Source organism: Neolamprologus multifasciatus, chromosome 4 (genome assembly GCF_963576455.1).
Source record: "Neolamprologus multifasciatus chromosome 4, fNeoMul1.2, whole genome shotgun sequence".
In the NCBI taxonomy this organism is placed as follows: Eukaryota; Metazoa; Chordata; class Actinopteri; order Cichliformes; family Cichlidae; genus Neolamprologus; species Neolamprologus multifasciatus.
Window position 1 is genome coordinate 9,817,546 of NC_140442.1, and position 23,075 is coordinate 9,840,620.

At 37.8% G+C, this 23,075-nt stretch overlaps 1 protein-coding gene across 3 annotated transcripts; it reads left to right on the forward strand.

Moving 5' to 3' along the window:
* The first annotated feature begins 2,414 nt into the window (after positions 1-2,414).
* On the forward strand, positions 2,415-14,003 carry zfand2a (zinc finger, AN1-type domain 2A). Of its 3 annotated transcripts, none has more exons than XM_085156435.1 (10): positions 2,415-2,601; positions 3,138-3,235; positions 3,326-3,420; positions 4,476-4,607; positions 4,690-4,841; positions 4,987-5,115; positions 5,237-5,312; positions 5,423-5,499; positions 7,754-7,884; positions 8,032-14,003. In XM_085156435.1, exons 2-9 carry the CDS (start codon positions 3,181-3,183, stop codon positions 7,863-7,865), a joined length of 828 nt encoding a protein of 275 aa, XP_085012561.1. In that variant the 5' UTR covers positions 2,415-2,601; positions 3,138-3,180; the 3' UTR covers positions 7,866-7,884; positions 8,032-14,003. The 3 variants fall into 3 exon arrangements, with proteins under 3 accessions (XP_085012561.1, XP_085012560.1, XP_085012562.1); XM_085156434.1 differs by having other exon boundaries at positions 7,754-7,838; XM_085156436.1 differs by lacking the exons at positions 4,987-5,115; positions 5,237-5,312; positions 5,423-5,499; positions 7,754-7,884; positions 8,032-14,003 and having other exon boundaries at positions 2,416-2,601; positions 4,690-4,845.
* The last annotated feature ends 9,072 nt before the right edge of the window (positions 14,004-23,075 follow it).

Sequence of the window (23,075 nt, forward strand, 5' to 3'; positions counted from 1 at the left end):
CTTTAACAACAAAGATTTGCAGAATGCTGCTGCAGTACAAAATGTAAAACTTGATTATTTACTGATGACTTGGAACAATCTCAGAAGTCTGTTTCCTTCCTCCCTCACAGCCTGCAGGAAGAAGATATCCTGAGACACATACAGAAGAGTAACAAATTACTCTTTTCAGCCTAGATTTAACCTGCAGATAAGGAAGAGAAATAATGAGAGACATTCTGCTTTTTCACACTAAATGAACTCCTACTAAACATACAACCAATATAAATTTGACTTCATGTCATTAAACAGTTTTGTCTGAAATATCTGGAAAGGTATTAAACTCAGGAGAAATGGTCTTTTAAATAATATAGTCTTATAAAGATCCTACCTCGTTACACCCTTTCTTACTTCTGACTTCTTTTGACCTTGTCTGTGAATAAAACCAATGAAACTCAACAAACACCTATATACAGCTGAATGGCTCTGGAAAAGCCCAGAAGGTGAAACTCAATTTTAGACTATTACGTCGAATTTATGATAATGATTCACTCTTACATGTCACTTCAACTGATGAATAGGAGCCAGACAAAGGGAACTGTAGTGAGAAATTAATTAAGATACAACCCTTTTTTCAAGGACAATTAGCTGGCAGGGATTGTGAAGTACATACAAGGCTGGGGAAAGAAATAGCCCCTGACAAGTAAAGTGTTCTTGACTGCATCGCTTGCCTGAAAAAAAATAATGTGCTTCAGAAAATGAAAATGCTGAAGAGATGTTAAGTGTCATTAGGTTTCTCTGCACTCAAGAGAGGAACACATGGGAGTCTTTTGTTCAATGCTAGCTTCAGTCAGAGCTACAGGCAACCTGAGAAGCGGGTGTTCTTACAGACAGATGTGAAGAATGCTTGATAGATTATTATTTAGGTCCTTTTTTTTCAACTGCATTACATTTTGCTGGGGTTCATAATATCAATAAGGTGGTTATTATTCAAGCAAACTTTAAGCCACCACCATTATTACTAAGCTGGCTTAGAGTGTCCTTATTCTCTGTGGAGCAGTTACACATTGTGACCACTATGGGTCGGTGTGAACAAGACAACATCCAGCAATGTATGAGAACTCTAACTACACTACACACAGCACTAATGTGATTGTTAAAGGTTTTCATTGTTTTTCTTCGCTCAGTGTCTATTTAGGTTATAGCTCTATGAGCTGAATAAACAAAGTATGACAAGATATACTTTGTTCATCACAGTTTGGGAAATATTTTAAAACCACAAACTCAATTTTCACTCCTCTTAAATAATGTTTTAGATGTAGAGTTTGCACTGGTCTTCACATCATAAAATCATAATTCAAACAGGTTACACATGTTTTCATGACTTGTAGGCAACAGCTTTTCAGGTTAAATATTTCAAAATAAAAGTAACCCGGTTCTCCGGCTGATATAAATGTGGTGATCAGTTTGCCAGAGATCCTAGTGATTCCAGGAACACATTACAAGTATTTTCAACTCTTTTTAACTTTTTAACTCTTTCTTCTTTTTTAAGAAATTAATGGGGGAAACAGACAATCTGATACAGGACACAATCAAATTCAAAGTATCCCATTTGTTACATTAAGTAGAGCTTTTGAAGGTTGTTTCATATTGTTAAAAAGCTGTGAAAATGTCTCAGGGCAGAGATTGGTAGGCACAGTCAAGATCCAAGTTGGGCTTTTCTTAAGACCAAAAACAAAACAAAATAAAAGAAGAAATAGGATTGTTACTGGTACAGTTCATAGAAATAAGCTATGCAGAATACTGTAATGAATGACTTTGTATGCTTATAGCAGTTTATTTTATAATTATATGACACTAGTGTTACCATTCAGTTAGTGTATATGTTGGTGCAAAGCCATTAGAATTTCATGATAAATCACAGTATTATTACATTTCTTTCTTTTGAAGATTGTTCATTTATACGAGAGTAAATGCAAATATATAAAACGCTCATGTTGCCATGTCTGCCTAGTTACTTTATTTAAAAAGGAACCGGTAGATACTGTAGCATGCTATGACACAATCTGATACTGCGCTTAGTCTTTGTTTGACTCACAGCCTGTGGTTTCACCTACTTAAAAAATATTTTTAAGAATGTCACACCACTTCCTGTGAAATTAAAAAAAAAACTGTCAGAATAGAGCAGTGTTTGTATACCCCTGTTTAAAATAATAAAAACAATAATAATCTCCTTTAACTTTCTTTAAAAAAATAATAAAATCTACCAATTTCTTTGTAGCAGCTACATGGCGTCCAGATAAATGACAGTCATCATGAGTAGTGAGTAAAATTGTGGATCCTTCCAGACCTTTCATCTGTGATTCAGCTCTAAGAAACTACACCCAGGATGACGTGTTTCTCTGACGTAGAGTACGTCCTGACGTGGGAGGAGCGTGCGTGACACATCAAAATTCGATGAAAACAGCCAGCTGAGCATAACAGCACGCAGATGTCGGTGCTTAGGGATCACCCGTGAAACTATTACCAAGAAGAACCGACAAAGTCAGAATTAAGGTGGATGAGTTAAGATAACGTTATTGCCTCCTACAGTAACACAGCAGAGCGACAGGAAAACGAAATCTGGTGAGTGAAATTTAAACCAACGCTAAGGTTAACTGTCAGATTCACCTTGCTAGCTTTGTTAGCTAAGCAAACAGCTAAGCAAACGTTAACATGAACAAAACAGCTGTCTTTTAAACATGTTTACTACGCCTTTTTTGGAGGTCTAGTCTAAAACAAATGCAACTTATTTGTTTGGTTTCACCTGTTCGACGTTTACAGACAGTTTCATACTGGCTTATTAGTTAGCTCTATTTAAGTGCTAAGTAGTTATGTTATTATATCAAGCAAGCGTTAATAGCGTCAGCTGAAAATATTTAATAATTCTGATTCAATATCGGACATTTTTTTTCCTTTGCTGTCACAAGATCACAACCAGCTTGAGAGAAACTTGGTTATGTAACTAAACTAATCGTTTAAGTTAGCTTAGCTTATGGCTAGCAATTTAGCAATCTCATCGTAGATCAGGGATTCATAACCATATGTTATCACAATTAAAACATTAGCTGGCGTACAGAAAGACCAGTCTTACCGTGAGATTTTCCCCTCTGTTCCTTTAGGTTTGAAATTCACAGGATATTGCTTCAAAAGTAGCTTTAAGAGATGGAGTTCCCAGATTTAGGAGAACACTGCTCTGAGAAGACCTGCAAACGTTTAGGTGAGTTTAAAGCGCACAGTCATGTTCCTTCCATTGTTTACGTTTCGTGGCTTGGTTGGAACTTTAATAATAACTTTGTCGACAATACAGATTTTCTGCCTATGAGATGTGATGCTTGTCAAGAGATATTCTGCAAGGATCACATAACCTATGCAAATCACAAATGCACATCATCCTACAAAAAGGTAAGTGATATCTAAAGTACAGATTTACTGCTTTGTTGAAAAGGTTTCATTATTATTTATTTACAATATCCTTATAAATTTCATTAAAGTCAACATTGTAGTAACTGCTGTGTAAAGTATGTAATTACTGGGCAAGGATACACGAGATTACAGAAATGATCATTTAAAAATCCTTTTGTTTTAAATGTCCCTGATTTTCAGCTATTTTCACCTAATATTGGAGTCTAAGAAAAATGTATATTTTAGCATTTATTTGCATCACGATAAATGCTGTTCATGCTTTTCACATTTTTGTTCTTATTGTGGCTGCAATTGATGTTATGTTTACAGTTAGTGAGAGAGGTTGTGGTAACTGTTGTGGCCTTAGCAGGGCCTGCTGTAGTTTTCCTGTGTGTGTTTTACCCTCATTCGCCTGCATTAGGTGCTGCTCTTTGCAGCCGACTCCACACAGTAATCAGGCTAGGGAGTACTTTAGATGAGGGAGGGAGTAGCTCAGTGTTTGTCTGTTTACTCCTCCTCTGTGGAGGGGAGAGTGCTTTGACGTTTTAGTCTTTGCGTCCAGAGTTTTGTTATTTCGTTTTCTTTCAGCTTGTCTCACTCTGAGTTTAATTGGTAATAAAGTCTTAAAATTGATAGCAAATTCTGCCTCCTCGTCTCCTTTTCTACTATGTGTTTTTGTTGTTTCTGCCAGGTGACTGTAACAAATTCCTGAATGAAAAGGAGGCAGGATCCAGGCAAAATAAAGGCTAAAAGACATGGAAAAGCTGATTTCACCATCAACAACAAACAAATAAATAAATAAATACAAATAATAGAAATGCCAAATTTAAAAAAAACAAAAAAACAACTCTCCACATAGCAACAATAAGCACGTACCATGCTGTCAGGACACTGGCTCTGACTCCAGGGCTCTCCTCCCCCTCAGTTTAAGCAGTTACTGAAGTAAAGTGAAATGCAAAAGTAGACACAGTAATCTACTGGACTGTTTTGATGTTCTGTAATCATGTTTCCTTTTTAAATAACATTTTCTTTTTTTCTTATAATTGTCCCTGTAGGATATCCAGGTACCAGTATGCCCTTTGTGTAACACCCCCATTCCCGTCAAGAGAGGAGAGATGCCTGACATTAAAGTTGGTGAACACATTGATCGGGACTGTAAATCCGACCCCGCACAAAGAAAGAGAAAGGTTAGTATAACACTGATTTGTGTTTTACCCAGCAGCCAGTTAGAATCAACACAGTAATAACTGCCGATGTTTCCTTTTTCAGATTTTCACAAATAAATGCTCGAAAGGAGGCTGTAAGCAGAAGGAGATGATAAGAGTTACCTGTGACCAGTGTCATTTAAATTACTGTCTTAAACACCGTCACCCACTAGACCACGATTGTAAGACTGACGGGAAACCTCTGTCCAAATCTGGGTGAGTACCGTTGAACTGTTCATCGATAATGCTGTTCTTTCATCTGAAATCTGACAGAGTGGACCTTTGAACTGATCTTTTTCCCTTGTTGTTGTTGTTGTGGGGTTTTTTTGGGTTTTTTTTGTTTTAATTGCTGATGTCTCAGACATGCTGCTTTAATGAGGACCCAAGGTACTTCCTCCACCTCTGCCTCTACTTCCAATTCTTCCAGTTCAGGAAACACAAGACCTGTTTCTAATGGTCTGAATGCAAATAGCAGAAGTCACAGCACTGGGTGAGTATTTCTAGCTGGTATTAAATTTAAACGTGTCAGAGAAATGGGGAATGTTTGTAATGTAAGTTTTGGTTTTTTGTTTGTTTTTTGTTTTTATTCATGCGCAATTTTGTTTTTTTAGCTCTGCCCAGCGAATTTCTACTTCAGTTTCAGCTCAGAATGTTATACCACCATCAGCATCATTTCAGGCCGGCCTGGTATGTATATTGTTTACACAGCATGATGCCATTAATTTAAAAAAAAAAAGAGAGAGAGAGAGAGTTTGGTCAATGTAAACATAGGTGTGGTGCTGTGCTCGTCATTGCAGACAGAAGAACAGGCTTTACAAAGAGCTTTGGAGATGTCTTTGGCTGATTCAAGGCCGACAGTTGCGCCAGCACTTAGGTGAGTATGTTTTTCTCCGAATGCCAAAATTGTTCACCCCCCTTGAAGCCACTCATGCCTGTTCTGGTGTGAATGGAGGAGTGTTTTTCTCACTGACCTTCAGCTTAAAAGTGCTGCTTCTTAGAAAGTCATTGAAAGCAACAATGAAAGGGAAGGCAAACGGAGGAAATTAAGTGTTAAACAATGTTAATGAATCTGACTGAATCTGAAAACACAAGTGTCCCTTTGATACCTTGGCTATCAGGAGGCTGTATTGTTTTTTGCATTTGATGAGAAGGAAATGAACCTCATGTGACGTTCCTCAAGGAGTGGTCAAATTAAATCTAAAGTTTTCTAGCAGTTGAATTTGTATTTGAATAAAACAATCATCAAAAGACTTACTAGCCTATATGGTTTGGACAGAAAGACAAGAGGCAGAGCTGAAGATACTAAGATTTTCTTTGGGAGTAGTGAGACTGGGCATGATTAGAAATTATTGCATCAGAGGGGCAGCTGAGGATGGGCAGTTTGAAGACTGGGTTAGTGAGGCAATCCTGAGATGGTCTGGATAAAGTACAGAGTGTGGATATATTGGACACAGGTTGTTAAATGTGGAGCTGCCAGACAGGAGGAAAAGAGGAACACCAAAGAGGATGTAGTGGAGTTGGACATGCGGAGGGTTGGTATGACAGAGGATGCTAGGGATGGGGTGAGATGGAGGCAGATGATCTGCTGTGGCAGCTCCTAAAGGGAGCAGCCAAAAGTAGTAGTTGTCTGTTTTCACACATAAATTCAAAAGTCCTTTCTTACATGTACGTCAGAGCGGCAGAGAGTCGGCTTCACCTGTGTTTAATTACTTGAAATACCTTGGTTTAGGTAAAGGTACTGCCTGACTCGAGCAGGCAGACAGGAAACATGATGACCACTCACTGACTGTGAACCAACCAGATAATTGACAGATTTATTCAGTCGAACATAACATTGACTTGGTATACGCAAGCTGCCAAATTGAAAACTGCTTAATGCCTGATCTAAATGTGTCGGACATGCAGTGTCTAGGAAAGTTCAGGTAAATGTGTAAAAGCAGCTTTTGAGTGTCAGATATGTTGAGAGGGGACTATTATTTTATCCTCTAATATCGCTGTTGCATTATCCTCTATGGGGTTTAAATATTTTATAACACTCATATCTATGTGCATTATGGAAATATTATTCCACTTGGAAACATTTTTCCAGTAGCAGATAGCCTGTGAGACACACTCAGTGTGGCTGAGATGTGCTTCTCATACATCTCTTGACTTTCAGTCCTCCAATCAACTCGGTAATAGAAAGCAATAATATCTAATGTCATATCTTAACCATAGAGATGGTTTATTAGATTTAATAAAGGAGGAAACGTGCTCTGCAGTTTTCCCTTTTATCTTACATGGTGTGAACATATTTAAAAATTTTGTTTTGACAGTTTTCCTGGAATTGCTAAAGGAAACTGAATCCTCAGCTTTGCTTGCTGCAAGTTTATTCCCCTAAACAAGCGGTCTTAATTGACAGAGACAGTTTCACCACACGGCCAATCATTAGCTTCTTCGCGCTTATGATAGGAAACTCCAAAACAGCTATTTAGCAGACCTGATGTTTATAAAATGTAATGTATGAGGGGGCACTAAGACTGGTAACGCTTATAATAGAGGTGTAAATTATATACACAAGTGATGCTTCACTAATGCATGACTCACAACAACATGATGCAGGATGTTTCATAAACTCATGTAAAATTCATGGTGCTATGACACGTTATGGAGTTGCTGACCTTTTTTATGGGCTTGGTTCAGATCAGCAGAGCAGCAGTGAATTTAAATCCATAACAAAAACTCCATAATGTGTTTATGCAAACGTTGACTTTTTTTTTTCTTTTTCTTTGGGGGAGGTCAATTTTGGTGCCCAGCAAAAATGTTTTCTTTCCGTCAAGGAAAAATCACGTGGACTTTGATTTAGTTTTAAAAATTGATAGAAATAAAAAGATAAAATCTTTAACCGCATCTCTGCGTGTGGACTGAATGTCCATGTTGAGCCAGGAAAATCATCTGCATATAATAATTATATTCTTCATTTATCTGTTGTGTAAATGACAAGTGGTTTCACACACAAACTAAACTGCACTAAAAACGATTAAAGTCTTCAGATTTTTTTTTCTTTTCCTTCTTTTGAACAAATTTCTCTCAGTCCTTCCAATGTTTGTTTTTTTTTCCCCACTAACATTTTCTTGTTTGTGTCTCAGCCCTCAGGAGCAGGAGGATCTGGCTCTCGCTCAGGCTCTCGCTGCCAGTGAAGAAGAATACAGACGCCAGCAGCAGAGACAACAGGTACCAGGAAAGCTTATCCGTCAGTAGCATGCTAACAAGAACGCATGTAGGTACACTGTTGTCACAGCAACCCTTCCTTTTTAAACAGTCTTTTTGGTAGAAGATGAGACCAAATTGCTTTTTAATACATTTTTAGTCATGTGACGTGTACTAGTGCGGTGAATCTTTCTAACTTTTTTTTCTCTTTGCTTAGGGAAGAGACTCCAAACAGTCCACCTGCAGCCTTTGTTAATCTCAGATCACCATTTTAGACTTCAAGCTGTGCTAATTATTTCCTAGAAACTGCACATGTGAGGTGTCACGTCCCGGGATCAGTGATTCTTCAGTGACACATACTCGCTCTTGGAAGTTGCTGACACATTACCGCCTTCTACAATATAAGCACATATACTTTCCAGCAGAATCTGTCATTTTTACAAATGATTTGCTCTGTAAATATTTTATATGCCTATCATGATGAATCCATTATATTAAAATGTATGATTATTGAATAAATTATGTCAAAGACGCACCCTGAACCCTTGAGTTTGTCAGTTAATTCAGATTTACACTTGCACTTGGAAAAGATGGGCTCTTATTTGGGCTAATCTGCAAGTCCATTTGAATCCATTAGTGATTTGGAATTGTCAAGTAATCTATAAAGCCTTTTAGCTGTTGAGGGTAGAGTTTGTTAAATTCGGGTCAGGTTTACTAATTATGAAGTACTATGCAGAAGTCTTGAGGGATTCCTTTTTTTCTTTACATAGTGAAAATGGGGAAGTGGTGGCAGCAATTTATTGAAGCGTCTGCAAATGTGCATGTAAATACAATTTTAAAAGGTGAAAACTGAGTTTGTTAAGATTGAAAACGAGTATTTGATTTTACCGCCTTTATTCTTCAACACAGCCTGAGCTCTCAGGCAAACTTTCTTGTCATTTGTAAATAATGTTATAATGGGAAGACAACGCCATTTCTATTAATGTGCCATTGTGTGTTGTTTTCTAGGTGTGCTTTTACTGCATTGTCATACTGAAAAATGAAGACTCTGCCAAACACTTTCCAAATGGTCGATGAAAATCTGCCTGTATTTTTCTATTTTCATGAACAGCTACTGGCTGAAGTGCAGCCCCAACCCTCCACTGTGTTTTACAAATGGTTGTAGATACTCACTGTTCTACCGCTCTCCTGACCACCTCTGTACATATTAATGGTGATTTGAATCAAAAATTGGATTGTTGGCCCTACGACAGACTGGCGACCCGTCTGGGGTGTACCCTGCCTCTCGCGCTGTGGTAGCTGGGATAGGCTTCAGCTCCAATCTTAGCCTTTTCAACCTGTTTCACTTCATTAAGAAGATAAAAAGAAAGTTAAAATTTAAAATTTCTGCCTTGCTCAGTCGCGTAGATAAAATACTAGTTTGCCTTCCCCTTTTTAATAGATCAGTAAGTAGTTTAACAAACAAGTCTCCTGAAAATTCTCAGATACAATGTATGGACTGAGAAAGCATTGACTGTCCACAGAAGAACTTTTAGACATCTTCCTCAAGACCATTTCAAAGTTCTTCTGTGTTAAAGTCTGGCTCCTTGGAAGCAAAATATTAAGAATTAGGGGTGACACAAGACTTGCACAGTACTGTACAGAGGATTTTATTACCACAAGCAATTAAGAACTTTATTTTCAGCAGCCATAATAAAGGTCTAATGTAAACCATGGTGAAAATGCGTGCAAATAATTAACAGCATGCTGATCTTGACTGCTCTGTATTTTACATAAGAAGTTAAAGCAAGCATTAATTTAATCATTAAGTTTAAAAGTGTTCTTTGTAAACAATGACTAGATAAGGTTGGATGAATAAAAATATGTGGATAGCAGTGTAATTAGCAGCGTATAATAAATGCACTTTCACTGCTGCTCCACTATCAGGGTAGCCTGCTGTACCTGAGATGATCCCTCTTTGAGCAACGTAAGTTGGGATGTGGGAAATTTTGTTGACAAATCTTTAAAATACAGATATATAAGAATGGAACTGGTTACACTGGTTATTATACTCTTTTACTTGTAGCAATTATTCAGGTGTTGTACAGCAGAGGGCAGTAAGGCATCATAAATGGTGCTCATTTTCTTTCCATAGGAAGCTGATTATTATTCCACAACTGTTAGTCAGAAACAAACTCTTTATCTTTGAGAAAACTTTTTTTAAACTATTTTAATGTTTTTTTGTTGTTTGTTTGTTTTTTTCCTTTGCTGCCATTTACATGATAAACAGTCAGGATAAAAAAAAAGTTCACTAAGCTTTTCAGTTTATGTGGCAGCGGATGAAGTGTTGGAGAGTGTTGTGATATTAGCTGCCCAAAGCAATTTACATAATAATATTTAATAAGCATGGCTGAAGGGCAAACAGCTGCTGGACATGACCTCTTTAACCTACTGCGTTTACCATGTGTCACAAAACTCTAATTATCATTATTACAGTGAAATTGCTACTCAGTCATTTCACACTTTGCACGATGCACTAGATATCTATGCATGCATCACTTACATCGTGCAGTGATTTAATCCCTTATAGATCGTAATTGTAATTTTAGCTATCTGCAAACAGCCAATTATGGCCATTCAAAGCATGCTTTGCTATTAAAAACACTGGATGATTTTTTTTTAAAAATTTGTAGCCACTAGAAGGTCTGAACAGTTGTAAGATCTTGCCGCATAAATTTACATATTCATTAGGAAAGTCATTTTCTTTAAGCTAATGTAGATGCTAACAGCTGTACAGGGTTTGGGGCACACATTCAAACCTACATTTTATGCACAACATTAATTTAATCAGTTAATTTATTGTCAGGAATATCAAATTGTTACTATTTGAAATATTCCAGTCAACCTTATTAGCCAATAGTAATGTAATTTTTGCATTTAATTGCAATAAATCCATGTGTCCAGTCTTCTCCACTGGAAGTTCTTTTTATACCAGAGAAATGCAAACAAGCTAGGCATTTTTTCCCTCTCCAGACTCATTATTAAACATTATTAGTGAGTACCTACATAAGCCACAAAGGAGAAGGGCACAAATTGCTTCATATTAAATGTAGATGGTTGCATAACACTGTCAAACATAATTGTGTTTCCCTGATAGCAGTCTCAGTGGCCTGGAAACGACTTTCATAATTATGAAAAGGAGAGATTGTACTTGCGTCATTGTAAATAGTTTTATAAGTGGAAACTGAAGACAGGCTGTTCCCTAGATTGTCAGACTTGTTAAGTAAGGTGATTGGGATATCTAACAACTAAAGCAGACAAACCTTCTCACATTCCTCTACTTTCATGATAACCGGTGAGTAAAATTTGAAGTGAAAAGAGGGAAAGCAGAAAACCCAGTGTTAAAAAATAGAAATCTTACTGGGATTTTTTTTAAAGGTCATTTCTCTAGGTGTGGAAAACATTCAGACTTTGACAGGTTTACAATAGCAGCTTTTCGTCTCTCCTTGCCCTTGTCTCTCCTGGTTTGACTCCAGGTCACAATGAAGGTTTCTGAGGCGTACACTTTATGCACCTGGGCTCTCAGACACGACAGCATCCATCAAGAGAGCCAAAACAAATTATGTTGTTAATCTCGGTAATAAATGGAGACATGATCTCGTTTGTGTTGTTGATTCAGGGGAAGTTTTGAGATTTTTGCTGGAGTGCTGCTGTGTCTGTTGCAGAGAAATTGACAAACTGTTTCTAGGTAAATGGTAAAGATTATCTCTGTGGGGAGAAAATGAGTCAGCTCTGCTTGCCACGAAATGTGATCATGAATCAAGTGAGTGACTTTACAAGTGGTTCAGCATGCGCCAGTTTTACTAGTCGTGTTTTGTCAGTAGTGCTGTTATTCTCTGTGTGTGTCCAAAATAAAGTAAATTAAAAGTTAAAAGTAAAGATTCCCTTTCTTAAGTGAAAAACAAAAAATAACCATTCCGTTTGTTATCATAAACTCATAAAAGTTACATATATGCATTTCCCAATAACAGGAATATAATCATTTTAAACCAAAGGGTGTCTACAGGTAATAAGGATCACAGGAAGACCAAACGCATGCATTTATAAGAGCTCATGTTGTTATGTATAGAGTGATGGAGCCATGCTTCCCAGCTGGAGTTTTATAGCCTAGGAGGAAAACATAAATCTGTAAGAGTCTCCAATTTCCCAGTATCACAAATGTTATTTCACAGCACAGCAGGAAAACAAGAAAGTGGGCAAAAATGTGGCCTTGTTGTGTCAGTGCTAATGGAAAAGTTATGAGATTAAGGGGTCAGAAAACCTTCTGCTGAAAAGTTCCAAACTTGCAAGGTGCTCCCACATTTATTTTTGAAATGCACATCTAATATAAGTAGGAAATTCAGGGTATTTATTTCTACATCATAACATTAGAATTTGTGCATATGTGTATGTGTGTAAAACAGATTAACCAAAGCAAAGCGCTCTTTAGGATTTTGCTTCAGGGGCGGTTAGCATACTCTGAATTTTAAGGAACTTGCTTTTTTGCTATACTTGAGCTGCTAGTTTACCAGCAGCACCAGCACCTGTGCAACTGGTTTGGCACAAAGAAACCATAAGCCCTGCACAGCTGACACAGTTGGCACAGTCACACACTGCTAGCTGAATTGGCACAGTTGGTTATTCCCAGGACTCGAGCAGCAGAATAGAATAGCAGCTTCATATTTTTTTATTTTCAAAACAGGAACAACAGTTCATGCTTTACTGAATATTTGTTCTCTGAGAACAACGTGTCATTGAGCAGAAAAACATTAATTTCAGCCATTAAACACCGGGAGCTAGAGGCTCACCAAGAGCTCTGAAGCTCAGTCAGAGTAATTTTATTCCAGGTATTAAGTACACTTGACACTCATTAAGGTTTGAAAGTGGGACCGTGGACAGAAAGAGCTCTGGCTGAGTGCTATTATTTTTTTCCACAGTGTAACATGTTTTGTCATTGAACAGATGAGCAGTGTGCAAGAATAAAGCCTGGCAGATACAGGCAGGGTGCAAAACACAACTTCATAATTAGAGCCAAGGGAGAATGCAAAAGCTTAAAATGTACTGACATGAAATGCAAATGTTCTCGTTTGGAAGTCGTCATACATAAAATTACATTTTTAAGCCCCTTTCAAGCAAAATTATATGATGCCACTTTAAAAGATTTATGAAGCCAGTTTCTGGTTTCATTAGTCTGTTAAAGTGGCAGCACTTTAATGACATATGTCACTCAAACATAGGTCATCTTTAAATTAAAGTTTTTACACAAAGAGCGGCAGCATAGACTCTACTTAGGTGTAACAACACTCAAAGGTCTTGCCACTAAAAATACTGCCCCGCCCTTCGCTCAGATTCACACACACACACACACAGATATCTCCTTTCTGCAACAGGAATGACAATAATGCATCACGAACAAATGTTTCAGTCGTGTTACAAATTACAATCTGAGTTGAACTAATCTGAGAGACATGCACAGCTATTATCGTATGCCTGTCTGTCAATGTGATGTCTTGCAGACCTATGGCATTTTGTTAAGCTAAATATAAGTGTTAACAGATCTGACCCAGTCATCTTGGTAGTGTGATTGCTGTCAGCTTGATGGAAAAAGACTATAAAACATAACAAAAGCACTCAATAGAATCTCAAAGCATAAAATATGGATGAGCATTAGTGGAAGATTGGTAAAAACTGCTGAGGCATTTCTGAGTGCTGCCAATTTTTTCCACTTCAGCTCCCATTAATTGATATGTCTTCTTTTGTGCTATGGCTCTGTACCTCTGTGTGTAATTATCTTTGCTTTTCATTTAACCAACACTACATTCATATCTCAGTCAGTCCTAGGACCCAGGGGAGTGCCTGCCTTGACACTGCACTATGATCAATAAGAAGCCAGTCCAAGGGAGAGAGTATGAGATGCTTGGGCACACTTTAATTTATATCTCAGAATAAATTGTTTTAGACAACGTATGCATGTTTTTCCACAAAGAAATAATTAAAGAATAACAGGAAGGTCTTATGTAAGCTCTAACATTCTTGTACCTCTTACTTTGACTGATCATAGATTTGTTGAAGTCATAGTGTGGGATTGATCATTAAGTGTGAAGTCAAGCTTAAGATATCAATTGACCTACAACAGCAATTTCATGTTATTGGTTTTTAAGAAAACAACAACTATGCAGTTACACTGCTTTGTACTCATATGATAAATAAAATGCACCCTCTTTTTAGGGTTTATGTATCACAACATGAAAAACGTATCTGTTTTTTTTTTTTATGTAGGACTTAAAATTAGGTAAATGTAACTTCAGGTGGACGACAAAGCATGACATATTAATGACATATTACAGCATGTCATTAAAAATCTTGCCAAATGTAAAAGCAGTGAAAATCTAAATCCATCTGTAAGTGTGAGCACCTCTATAAAAGCAGAGACTTTGGTAGTTTTGCTGGTCTGAAGCATTCAGGTGTGTGTTAGCACAATGTCAAGGAAGCAGGGCATCAGCACTGAACTGAAAGATGTGACTGTTGCTGCTCATCAATATAGGCACAGTTATAAAGCCATTTCTGAACAATTTGAAATCCATCATTCTGTAATGATAAAGGTTATTCACAAGTGAAAAAAATATTAAGACAGCTGCCAATTTTACCAGCAAATTTATCTTCAGATTGTCCAATACCCAAAGCTACATCTCAGACTCTACACGCCTCAGTTAGCATGATAGATGTTAAAGTTCATGACAGTGTTATAGCTTACTGAAAAAGTATGGCTTGTTTTGAATGGTTACCAAGAGAAAGCCTCTTATCTTTAAAAAAAAAACACATGGCAGCATGGCTTCGGTTTGCAAAGTTGCACAAACCACAAGACTTCTGGAGAAATGTAATTTGGACAGAAGAGGCAAAGTGGAGATGCCTGGTTGTAATGCACAGCAACAGGACTATTTTTTTTAATCTAGCCTAATACATCTGATGAAAACCAAACACAGCATATCAGAACAAACACCGTCAAACATGATGGTGGAGGGGTGACAACCTGGGCATCCTGAGTCAACCATAAACTCTTTGTGTACCAAAGTATTCTAGAGTCAGATGTCAGAGGTTTCACTGGAGTTGGGTCGTGCAACAGGTCAGTGATTTCAAAGACAGCACCAGTAAATCTATGAAAGAATTAAGGTCATGCAAGAAAAAAAAACAAAAAACGAGTGGGACAGAATTCTTCACAATGATGTAAGAGACTGATATAGTTAAACAGACAATGATTTCTTTAGCTTACTGCTACAATAAGCGATTCTTCAAGGTGTTGAATCATGGAGTGTACTGAGTTTTTCCACACACTGGTTCTGCATTTTGGCTCCATTTTTGTTAAATATGGTGTAATATGTCATATGTTCTTGGTTATTTGAGGTGATATTTCCCTAATTTTAGAACCTGGTAAGTAGAGCAGGGCGATATGACCAAAAATATTTATCACAATATAGATTTGAAAATTTGCGATAACGATATAACTGACAATATAATTGACACTAGACAAAATACTTTACAACAAATTTTATTAGTGCAAAAAAACCCATCAATGTATTTTCACTTAAACAAGCAGCCGTTTTTTGCATTAAAGTTATATAAAAATTTAACAGTGCAAATGCAAATTCCTTGCTGACAGTTTAACCAAAAGGCATTTCCAGTGGAAATTGGCCGACATATCCTCAGCATAACCATGTATAATATCCACAAAACTTAAAAAAGAGGTTATACACACACAATACAGTAATATTATGTTGAAGCACGTACATATCACTCCGCAAGGCTCCTGCCTACAATAGCAGTAATGCTCCGACAATCCATCAAGCGGTGCGGCTTCGTAGCTTAGCAAAGTCGTACTAAAACATTTGACAGATTTTCGAGCGCCGTGTACCACATAAAATCGTTTTGAGGTCAGTAAACACAACCAGAATTCAAACATAAGGCACACAGGACTATAAGGGGCACTGTCGATTTTCGGAAAAATCAAAGGATTGATTTTAAGTGTGCCTTATTTTCCAAAAAACACGGTAATAACGACGGTCCGCTAGCATGCGCTACCAAAAATAGTGCTTTGTTGTGTATCTAACGGACGAAAGCTAAACCAGTTCCACACCACTGAAGTTGCAGCATTTTTACAAACCAATTCTGGTTCATCGTTTCATTCAACGATCCGCTTTCGCCCTTGTCATTCTCTTTTTGTCCTTTTTCATGTGCGTATAAAAACAAAGGCACTGCGCATGCGCGTTTTACCCATATTCTATCGCGATATTTCATTTTCTTGCCGTTGCCCAACATTATACCGGTATTACCGTGAACAGTATGATATGGCCCAGCCCTACTGGTAAGAACCAGATGATGTCAACATTATTAAAAACATTTTATCTGGAGAACTCAACCATGGTACATCAGAATCAACACAAACAAATAAATAGATTAATTTCATTGACAGTGTTACTGAAAGACCAATATGCCTACCTTTCTGGGGTAAACAGGAAATGTTTTTGCATTAATGAATTCTCATGCTAATACTCTAATGAATGGGAGGCTACGAGTTAGCTATGACATTACTAATTGAAATGTTTCACTTTGTAATATCAGAAAAACCGTATCTGAGTTATCTCATGGTCTTCTTTCCAGTGACAAAAGTTGGGTCTTCTTTTTCAATCAGCTTTCCACTGTTTGTTCTTGCTTCTTCAAGTGTTTCAATTATGTAGAAGCAGTCCTTTCATCATGACATCACAAGAGATGTGCATCTGTTGTTTTGATGATGTTTTGTTTGAAGTGGTGTTTCTAAGGCTAATGAATGTTTTCTCTCTTTGCTAATCAATTAAATCAGTCAGATTCTCCATGGAGCAGAAGCTTCAACATCATTGGGACTTCTGGATTGAAAAAATAATAATTTATAATAATAATTATCATTCATAACTGTACTCGCAGCAGGAACAAGCCACTACTGACTTCTCTCTTAAATCACACCAAAATCCACACAGTCATTTAGTGTCACCACATTAAGTCTGGATCACATCAAAGCTGAACTGGATGCTTGAATAAATAACAGTAGATGTGTTTACAGCACAGTGGTGAAAATTAGTTGTTTGTAACGCGACCAATTAGCCTGTTGCAAGTAAGTCAAACGATGGCTTGTTTTCACAGTCAGTTTGAACCCCATGGCGTGAACACAGCATGTAATATGGATCGATATCATTTTTTAAGATGCCAGTTTTTAGAAAGTAAACCTGGTAAAAGTTCAAACATTGTCACCTGCAGAGACCTCAAGAAAAAAAAGTCCCTTTGAAGGAGAAGCCTGTTCACAGAGCTTCAGCACAGCCTGACAGGAAAAGAACAAAAACCAAACACTTCTGCCAGATGCACAGTAAGACAAACGTGTTGCACTAAACAGTAAGTACAGATGAGATATCATTTGTACCGGTTTCTATGACAACAACAGGATATTCATATACAGTGTGTAGTTTAGACCTGGACTGACCTGTGGGAGCACTGCAATCCTTGCATTATTTCAGTCTGCAATCTACCCTCATTTTGTCACAGTGATTAGTCTTTTCATGAAGCAAGCAATTAGGACAGTCGGAAAGGAAATCTGTTCTGTTTCAATTTCTTTTCTCACCTCTAATTCCTCTGGCTCACAGTCCCAGAGCACACAGCAGACTTGGTAAAACAACTTCTACTGTTTGAGCAGCTCAAACATAAAGGATTCACTGCAACACACTGTTTTTTTTTTTTTAAATGTACTTTACACAGCCCAAGTGTGGTTTGACGTTCACTTAAAAAGTACCAAACGTACTTTCACAGTAAAAGGTAATTTATTCCATAAGCTTATTAGAGGACTAAAATTGTAGCTTGGCCAGCACTTTGAGCAAAATGCTAATGTCTCCTGGGAACACTCAGAATCAAACAGAAGGCAATAACCAATCAGGTGAGAGACGCAGACACAATAAAGTCAACTCACGTGGCTGAGATTGTTTGGTACGCTTGTAGCTTCGGAAAGCCAAACCTTTTACGCGCTGTATTATGTATTCATTTTAGTGTTTTTATTGTATGGTGGCTCTAGAGGTGGCGTTGTATTTATTTTTTTATTATTATTGATTTAATGGTTCTCCCATAACTCTTCCTGTAGTGAAGCTGAAAAGAGATGATTGCCCACAAATCCGTGACAGTGTACTGTTTGTTTACCGAGTGCAGGCTGCCACTTACTTTAGAGTTAATATACTATCAGGTATTTCAGTCCTTTTTTTATCTTGCCATTTTATTTGCCATTTCAGAATTGATTTAATCTAGCCTCTCACTCTCTGTAGTGGTGGGCTGAGTGTTTGCCATTTGCTGATGGTGATATAGTTTGCTGTGCCACATTTTATTAGTGTGGTGTTTTGATGTATTTCTCTTATGATTGGGTGGCTAGCTTCCCCGTCTGTAGTACGACATTCTAGCGCTCTACATTTCCTCTCTTTCTTAGACTCATTTTATCAATAATCAATTATGGCTGATAACCCACAGAGACTGCTATGGCCTCATTAATGAAGTGCCCATGGTAACATGGGGCATACTGACAAGCTACCATATTCACCATCTTAGTTAATGATGCTAGAATGAAAAGCCTAATGAACAACTGAGGCTGACCACTGACAGTCCTTAAGCCATGCTGGTAGCATTACATTAATATGAAATTTTATCATCAAAACAAAACAGAGAAAATGGAAAAGGTGCTCCTTTTTAACATCTAAGAGTAATTTTTTTTTTTATTGTTGTTTTTTGCAATGCTGGAAACATTGCTCCAATTCTATTTTGGTCCATATTGGCATGCTAGCATCACATATTTGCTGCTGATTTGTTGGCATGAAGCTATATCTCCACCACATTCCAAACATGCTCTACAGAATGAATATCTCGTAATTAAATTAAATTCAATTTTATTTATACAGCGCCAAATTACAACAACAGTCGCTTCAAGGCACTTTATATTCTACAGTAGATCGTACAACAATATATTCAGAGGAAACCCAACAATCACATGACCCCCTATGAGCAAGCACTTTGGCGACAGTGGGAAGGAAAAACTCCTTTTTAACAGGAAGAAACCTCCGGCAGAAACAGGCTCAGAGAGGGGCTGGTCCAACTGCTGTGACCGGTTGGGGTGAGAGAAGGAAAACAGGATAAAGACATGCTGTGGAAGAGAGACAGAGATTAATAGCAGGTATGATTGTATGATCGTAACTGTGGAGGACTTTACACAGTGAACATGTTCACATTCAAGAACCAGTTTGAGATGATGTGAACTTTAAGACGTGATGTGTTACCTTGCTGAAAGCAGTCGTCAGAAAATGGATACATAGTGGTCGTAAATGTTCAGCAACAATACTCATGTGGTATTAGAGATGGTTGTGGGAAAATCCAAGTAGAGCAGCAGTTTCTTGAATATTCATACTTTTTATTTGAAGTCAGAAGTCATAACTTCAGTACAGTAATTTGTCCTCGAGACAGACTTCCAATATCGAAAGTTAGAGCAGTCACACCAACCCCAATTTCACAATCCAAGATGGTGGTAGTCCATGTAAACAGTAATAAAACTCTAAAACTTGTAATCTGTAAAGCCATTGTTGAATATTTGTGACTTGCTAATAAATAAGCCACATTCAGAACACTGACCAGGCTCTATCCTTGAACATGCTGCAGTGTTGATATGAAGTGCAAAAACACAACTTTTACTGGTGATGCAAGAATATTTCTACCATGCTCAGGAGTAAAGGAAATCTACCCTGCCACATTCAAAGTCGCTTAAAACACATTTCTTCCCAATTTTTGTCACCAGTCCGGCTTCTTTATGTTCAGCAGCTCAGCTACAAATGAGAACTTGCTAGCTACCAAGCTTGCTAGCTTATAGAACAAGCTAACACTGGCCCCAAATGTGACTGCAACAATTCAACAGTGAACAAAATGTAAATTTCCACTTTTCACCTTTAATAGGGATTTTCCTCTTGTTATATATGATGCGTCATTTTAAGAAGAGTTTAAAGTTGTGCACAAAGAGAGACAAGAAAGACAAAATCAATGCACCATCATCCAGTTCAGTCTCATTCAATGTGTTCTTGTCAAATATTACATATTGAGTAAAGCCCCCCTGGCTTATGTGCTGAAATTGCTGTGAATAAGCTGGCTGTCAATTCATTACTTCCTGTTGGTAAAAACTCTGAGCTAGTTGACTGACAATGACAAATAATGTGATAAAAATAAGTAAAACTGTGTGCAGCAGAACTTCCTATGATACCAAATATCAGTCACGGGAGACATTTTGGAATCACCTGTGCTCCAACTGACCGGACTTCTGTGGGATTTTGTATGGTTTTGTATGCTTTCTGTCTTTAAAGTTGCATACTGGTTGCATCAAAGTGCTTCTTCCATTACCAGCTTCGGTTAGTTGCACAGTGAAGACCCAGTTCAGGTTCACCAGTCTGTGCAAAGCAGGTTCCAGCAAATATAAACGCTCCAATGATCAAGAGTCAAGGTGTGAATGTGAGTTTAACATTTCACCTTATATGCACCTCTCATTTCCTCTGAGACCATTGCTGTAATTGATCTTCTCCACTGAGCAAGGACTAATGAGGCAGGATCACAGCAGCATACAAACAATGCGCAAAATAACTTATACTGTAAAACATCGATACTGAACGCTTGTTTTTGTACTTTAGCAGAAGACTAATAAGTTGGTGCACCCCCCTGTTTTTAAATTGAACGAGTCCTGATTGATTTGCGTTGCTTGTCAAGGGTGAACGCTAAAAAGGTTATTGTGTTTTTACTATAACGCTGCTGAATTCTACAAAGAAATGTCTAATGCTGGCTATCGTTAGTCTCAGACTGACTTTTAATAATTCACAAAATCATTGCATTTCCTTGTAGACCACTTTGCAAAATGTCACACTACTCTAGTCCTCGTGTTCTAGGTGGAAATCCGTCATGTTTTGGGGGCGGTGGGTTTGTGCGTGTGTGTGTCACTTCATAGAGATCCATGCTGTTGCCATGGAAACACTCACATAAAACAAAACCTAGAGGTATTTCTGAATGTTAAATCGTGCTACACCAAGAGCACAATCCAACATTGACCAAACTAAGCTGTTTTCACTGGCTGTTCTTTTGACCTTCATTTTTTATATAGGATGGTCATCTTAAATATGGATACAGCTGGAGGGAGTGTTTTGTGTGTGTGTGTGTGTGTGTGTGTGTGTGTGTGTGTGTTTTGTCCACAGGTGTAGAGATGATGATGTGCCCAGACGTTTGGTCCAGCCTGGTTTCATGTAATTCCTTGATGGATGGTGGCTGACAGCAGTGAAAACAGGCTGTCAGAGATTGTGTTTGGAACAGGAAGAGGTAGAAATGTGTCAGACTGATGCTCCTGGGATAGAATCTGAATGTTATTTGATTCACTCCAAGCAGCACAGCAAGGGCAGACCCACGTCAGATCCTGCTGATTTTCTACTCAATATGGCGTAGAAATGACGATGCCCAAAAGCTTGAATAGTTTAACTGGGTTTGCATTTTAATTAGTGTGTAAATACACAATGTGAAATTCAACCCTTTAATAAAAGGGCTAAGTTGTTTGGCCTCATTGTAACATGTAGTGGTAATCCATACTCCCTCTGACATGTGCTGTAGTTTGTTTATAAAAGGTGGCAGAGGCAGTGGGTAATGCTGAGTGCACACTTGTCAGTTGGATAGATGGATGGGTGGCCAGAGGAACAATTGATCGGGCGAAAAAGAACAAGAGGAAACATGAGGAGCCCATATCTACATTTCGACATTAAATCCTTAATATAACCAATAAAACATCGCAATATCAAACAAACAAAAATACCCCCCAAAATTCTGCACTATTAATAAAATGTAAATTATTTTATCAGGTAAACAAACACTAAAAAATTGATTGATGTGCAGATGTTTCATTCTGTAGTATTACAGACCCAACATGTCATTAAGAGGCTTTTTATTTAGCAGACTGTATTGGCTGTGACTAAATTAATCAGAACTCGCCATGAGTAATAACATACATGTCACGAGTGCCTGTTCCCTGCAGCATGAATCATTCTGTTCCCCCGTTTCATTTTGAATGAATCAGATCAACTCGACCCTTTACTGGCCCCCAAAGCATTAATTTTATACCTGACATGAATCAGATTCTATCTATGGTTTTTATTGTTTGTTTGCTTTGATATCCATTAGCAGTTGTCTAGTAATGCTGATATAAAACATGCATAGTGATATGAAAGCATTCACACCCAAGTCTCACTATTGGCTATGAATGCATACAGTAAAACATTAGGCAGAACTACAGAACTCTGACACAGACAATCTCTAAAAACTACAGTGTTGTGCAAAAGTCTTGAGCCACCTCTCATTTCCTTATATTTTGCTAGGAAATTTTGACATATGTTTATTGAAACAGTTTGCACAACTCTAACGACCTTGCAAGTCAATAATTTTGTATGACCACCCTTTATTCCTCAACACAGCCTGAACTCTCTTAGACAAGCTTTGTTGTAATTTCTTTAAGAGGTTTTCAGGAGTGATTCTTCAGTCTTACTGAGGAATATATCCAAAGCTATTATTTGCTAAGTTGCCTGCTTTTTGTTCTGTTCTATGTCAAGATGATCCCACATTGCTTCTATAATGTTTAGGTCTGAAGTGCTGGGGAAGCTAGTCCATGACTGATAATGTTCCATTGTGTATTTTTTTTTTCTATCTAGGTATGCTTTTACTGCATTGGCAGTGTTTGGGAAAACGGGGATCAATTCTGACAAGCTCCCCAACAGCACTGGCTGAATGCAGTCCCAAACAATGACAGAGTCTTCGGCGTGTTTTTTACAGATGGTTGTAGATGGCAGATTAGCTTGGGTAAAAGACTGAAAGTTGAGGCACACAACAATATGTGCTGCTGGTAAAGTTTCTGTGCTGCCTTTCCTCATAACAGCCATCCCTCAAGAGTCTCTCCATTTACAGCAATGCATTATTAGGGACTGTAACATCTAGTCCTTTTTACTGAATGATGCTCACTCTTGTGCCTCTTTCCTGATATCCTCTGTACATATTAATAATAATGTGAACCATAAATTTTAAATTTTTTATCACTCCATGAGACCAGTTGCCACTTTTTACGATTTACGGGCGATCGTGGCTCAAGAGTTGGGAGTTCGCCTTGGTTGCCGGTTCAAGCCCCGGCTC

Bases quoted from the DNA above. Each gene is read 5' to 3' on its own strand.
- zfand2a (XM_085156434.1), top strand. From the start codon at position 3,181: ATGGAGTTCCCAGATTTAGGAGAACACTGCTCTGAGAAGACCTGCAAA. The intron at 5,116-5,236 runs GTGAGTATTTCT...TTGTTTTTTTAG, and splicing joins AGCAGAAGTCACAGCACTGG to CTCTGCCCAGCGAATTTCTA. The intron at 5,500-7,753 runs GTGAGTATGTTT...TTTGTGTCTCAG, and splicing joins ACAGTTGCGCCAGCACTTAG to CCCTCAGGAGCAGGAGGATC.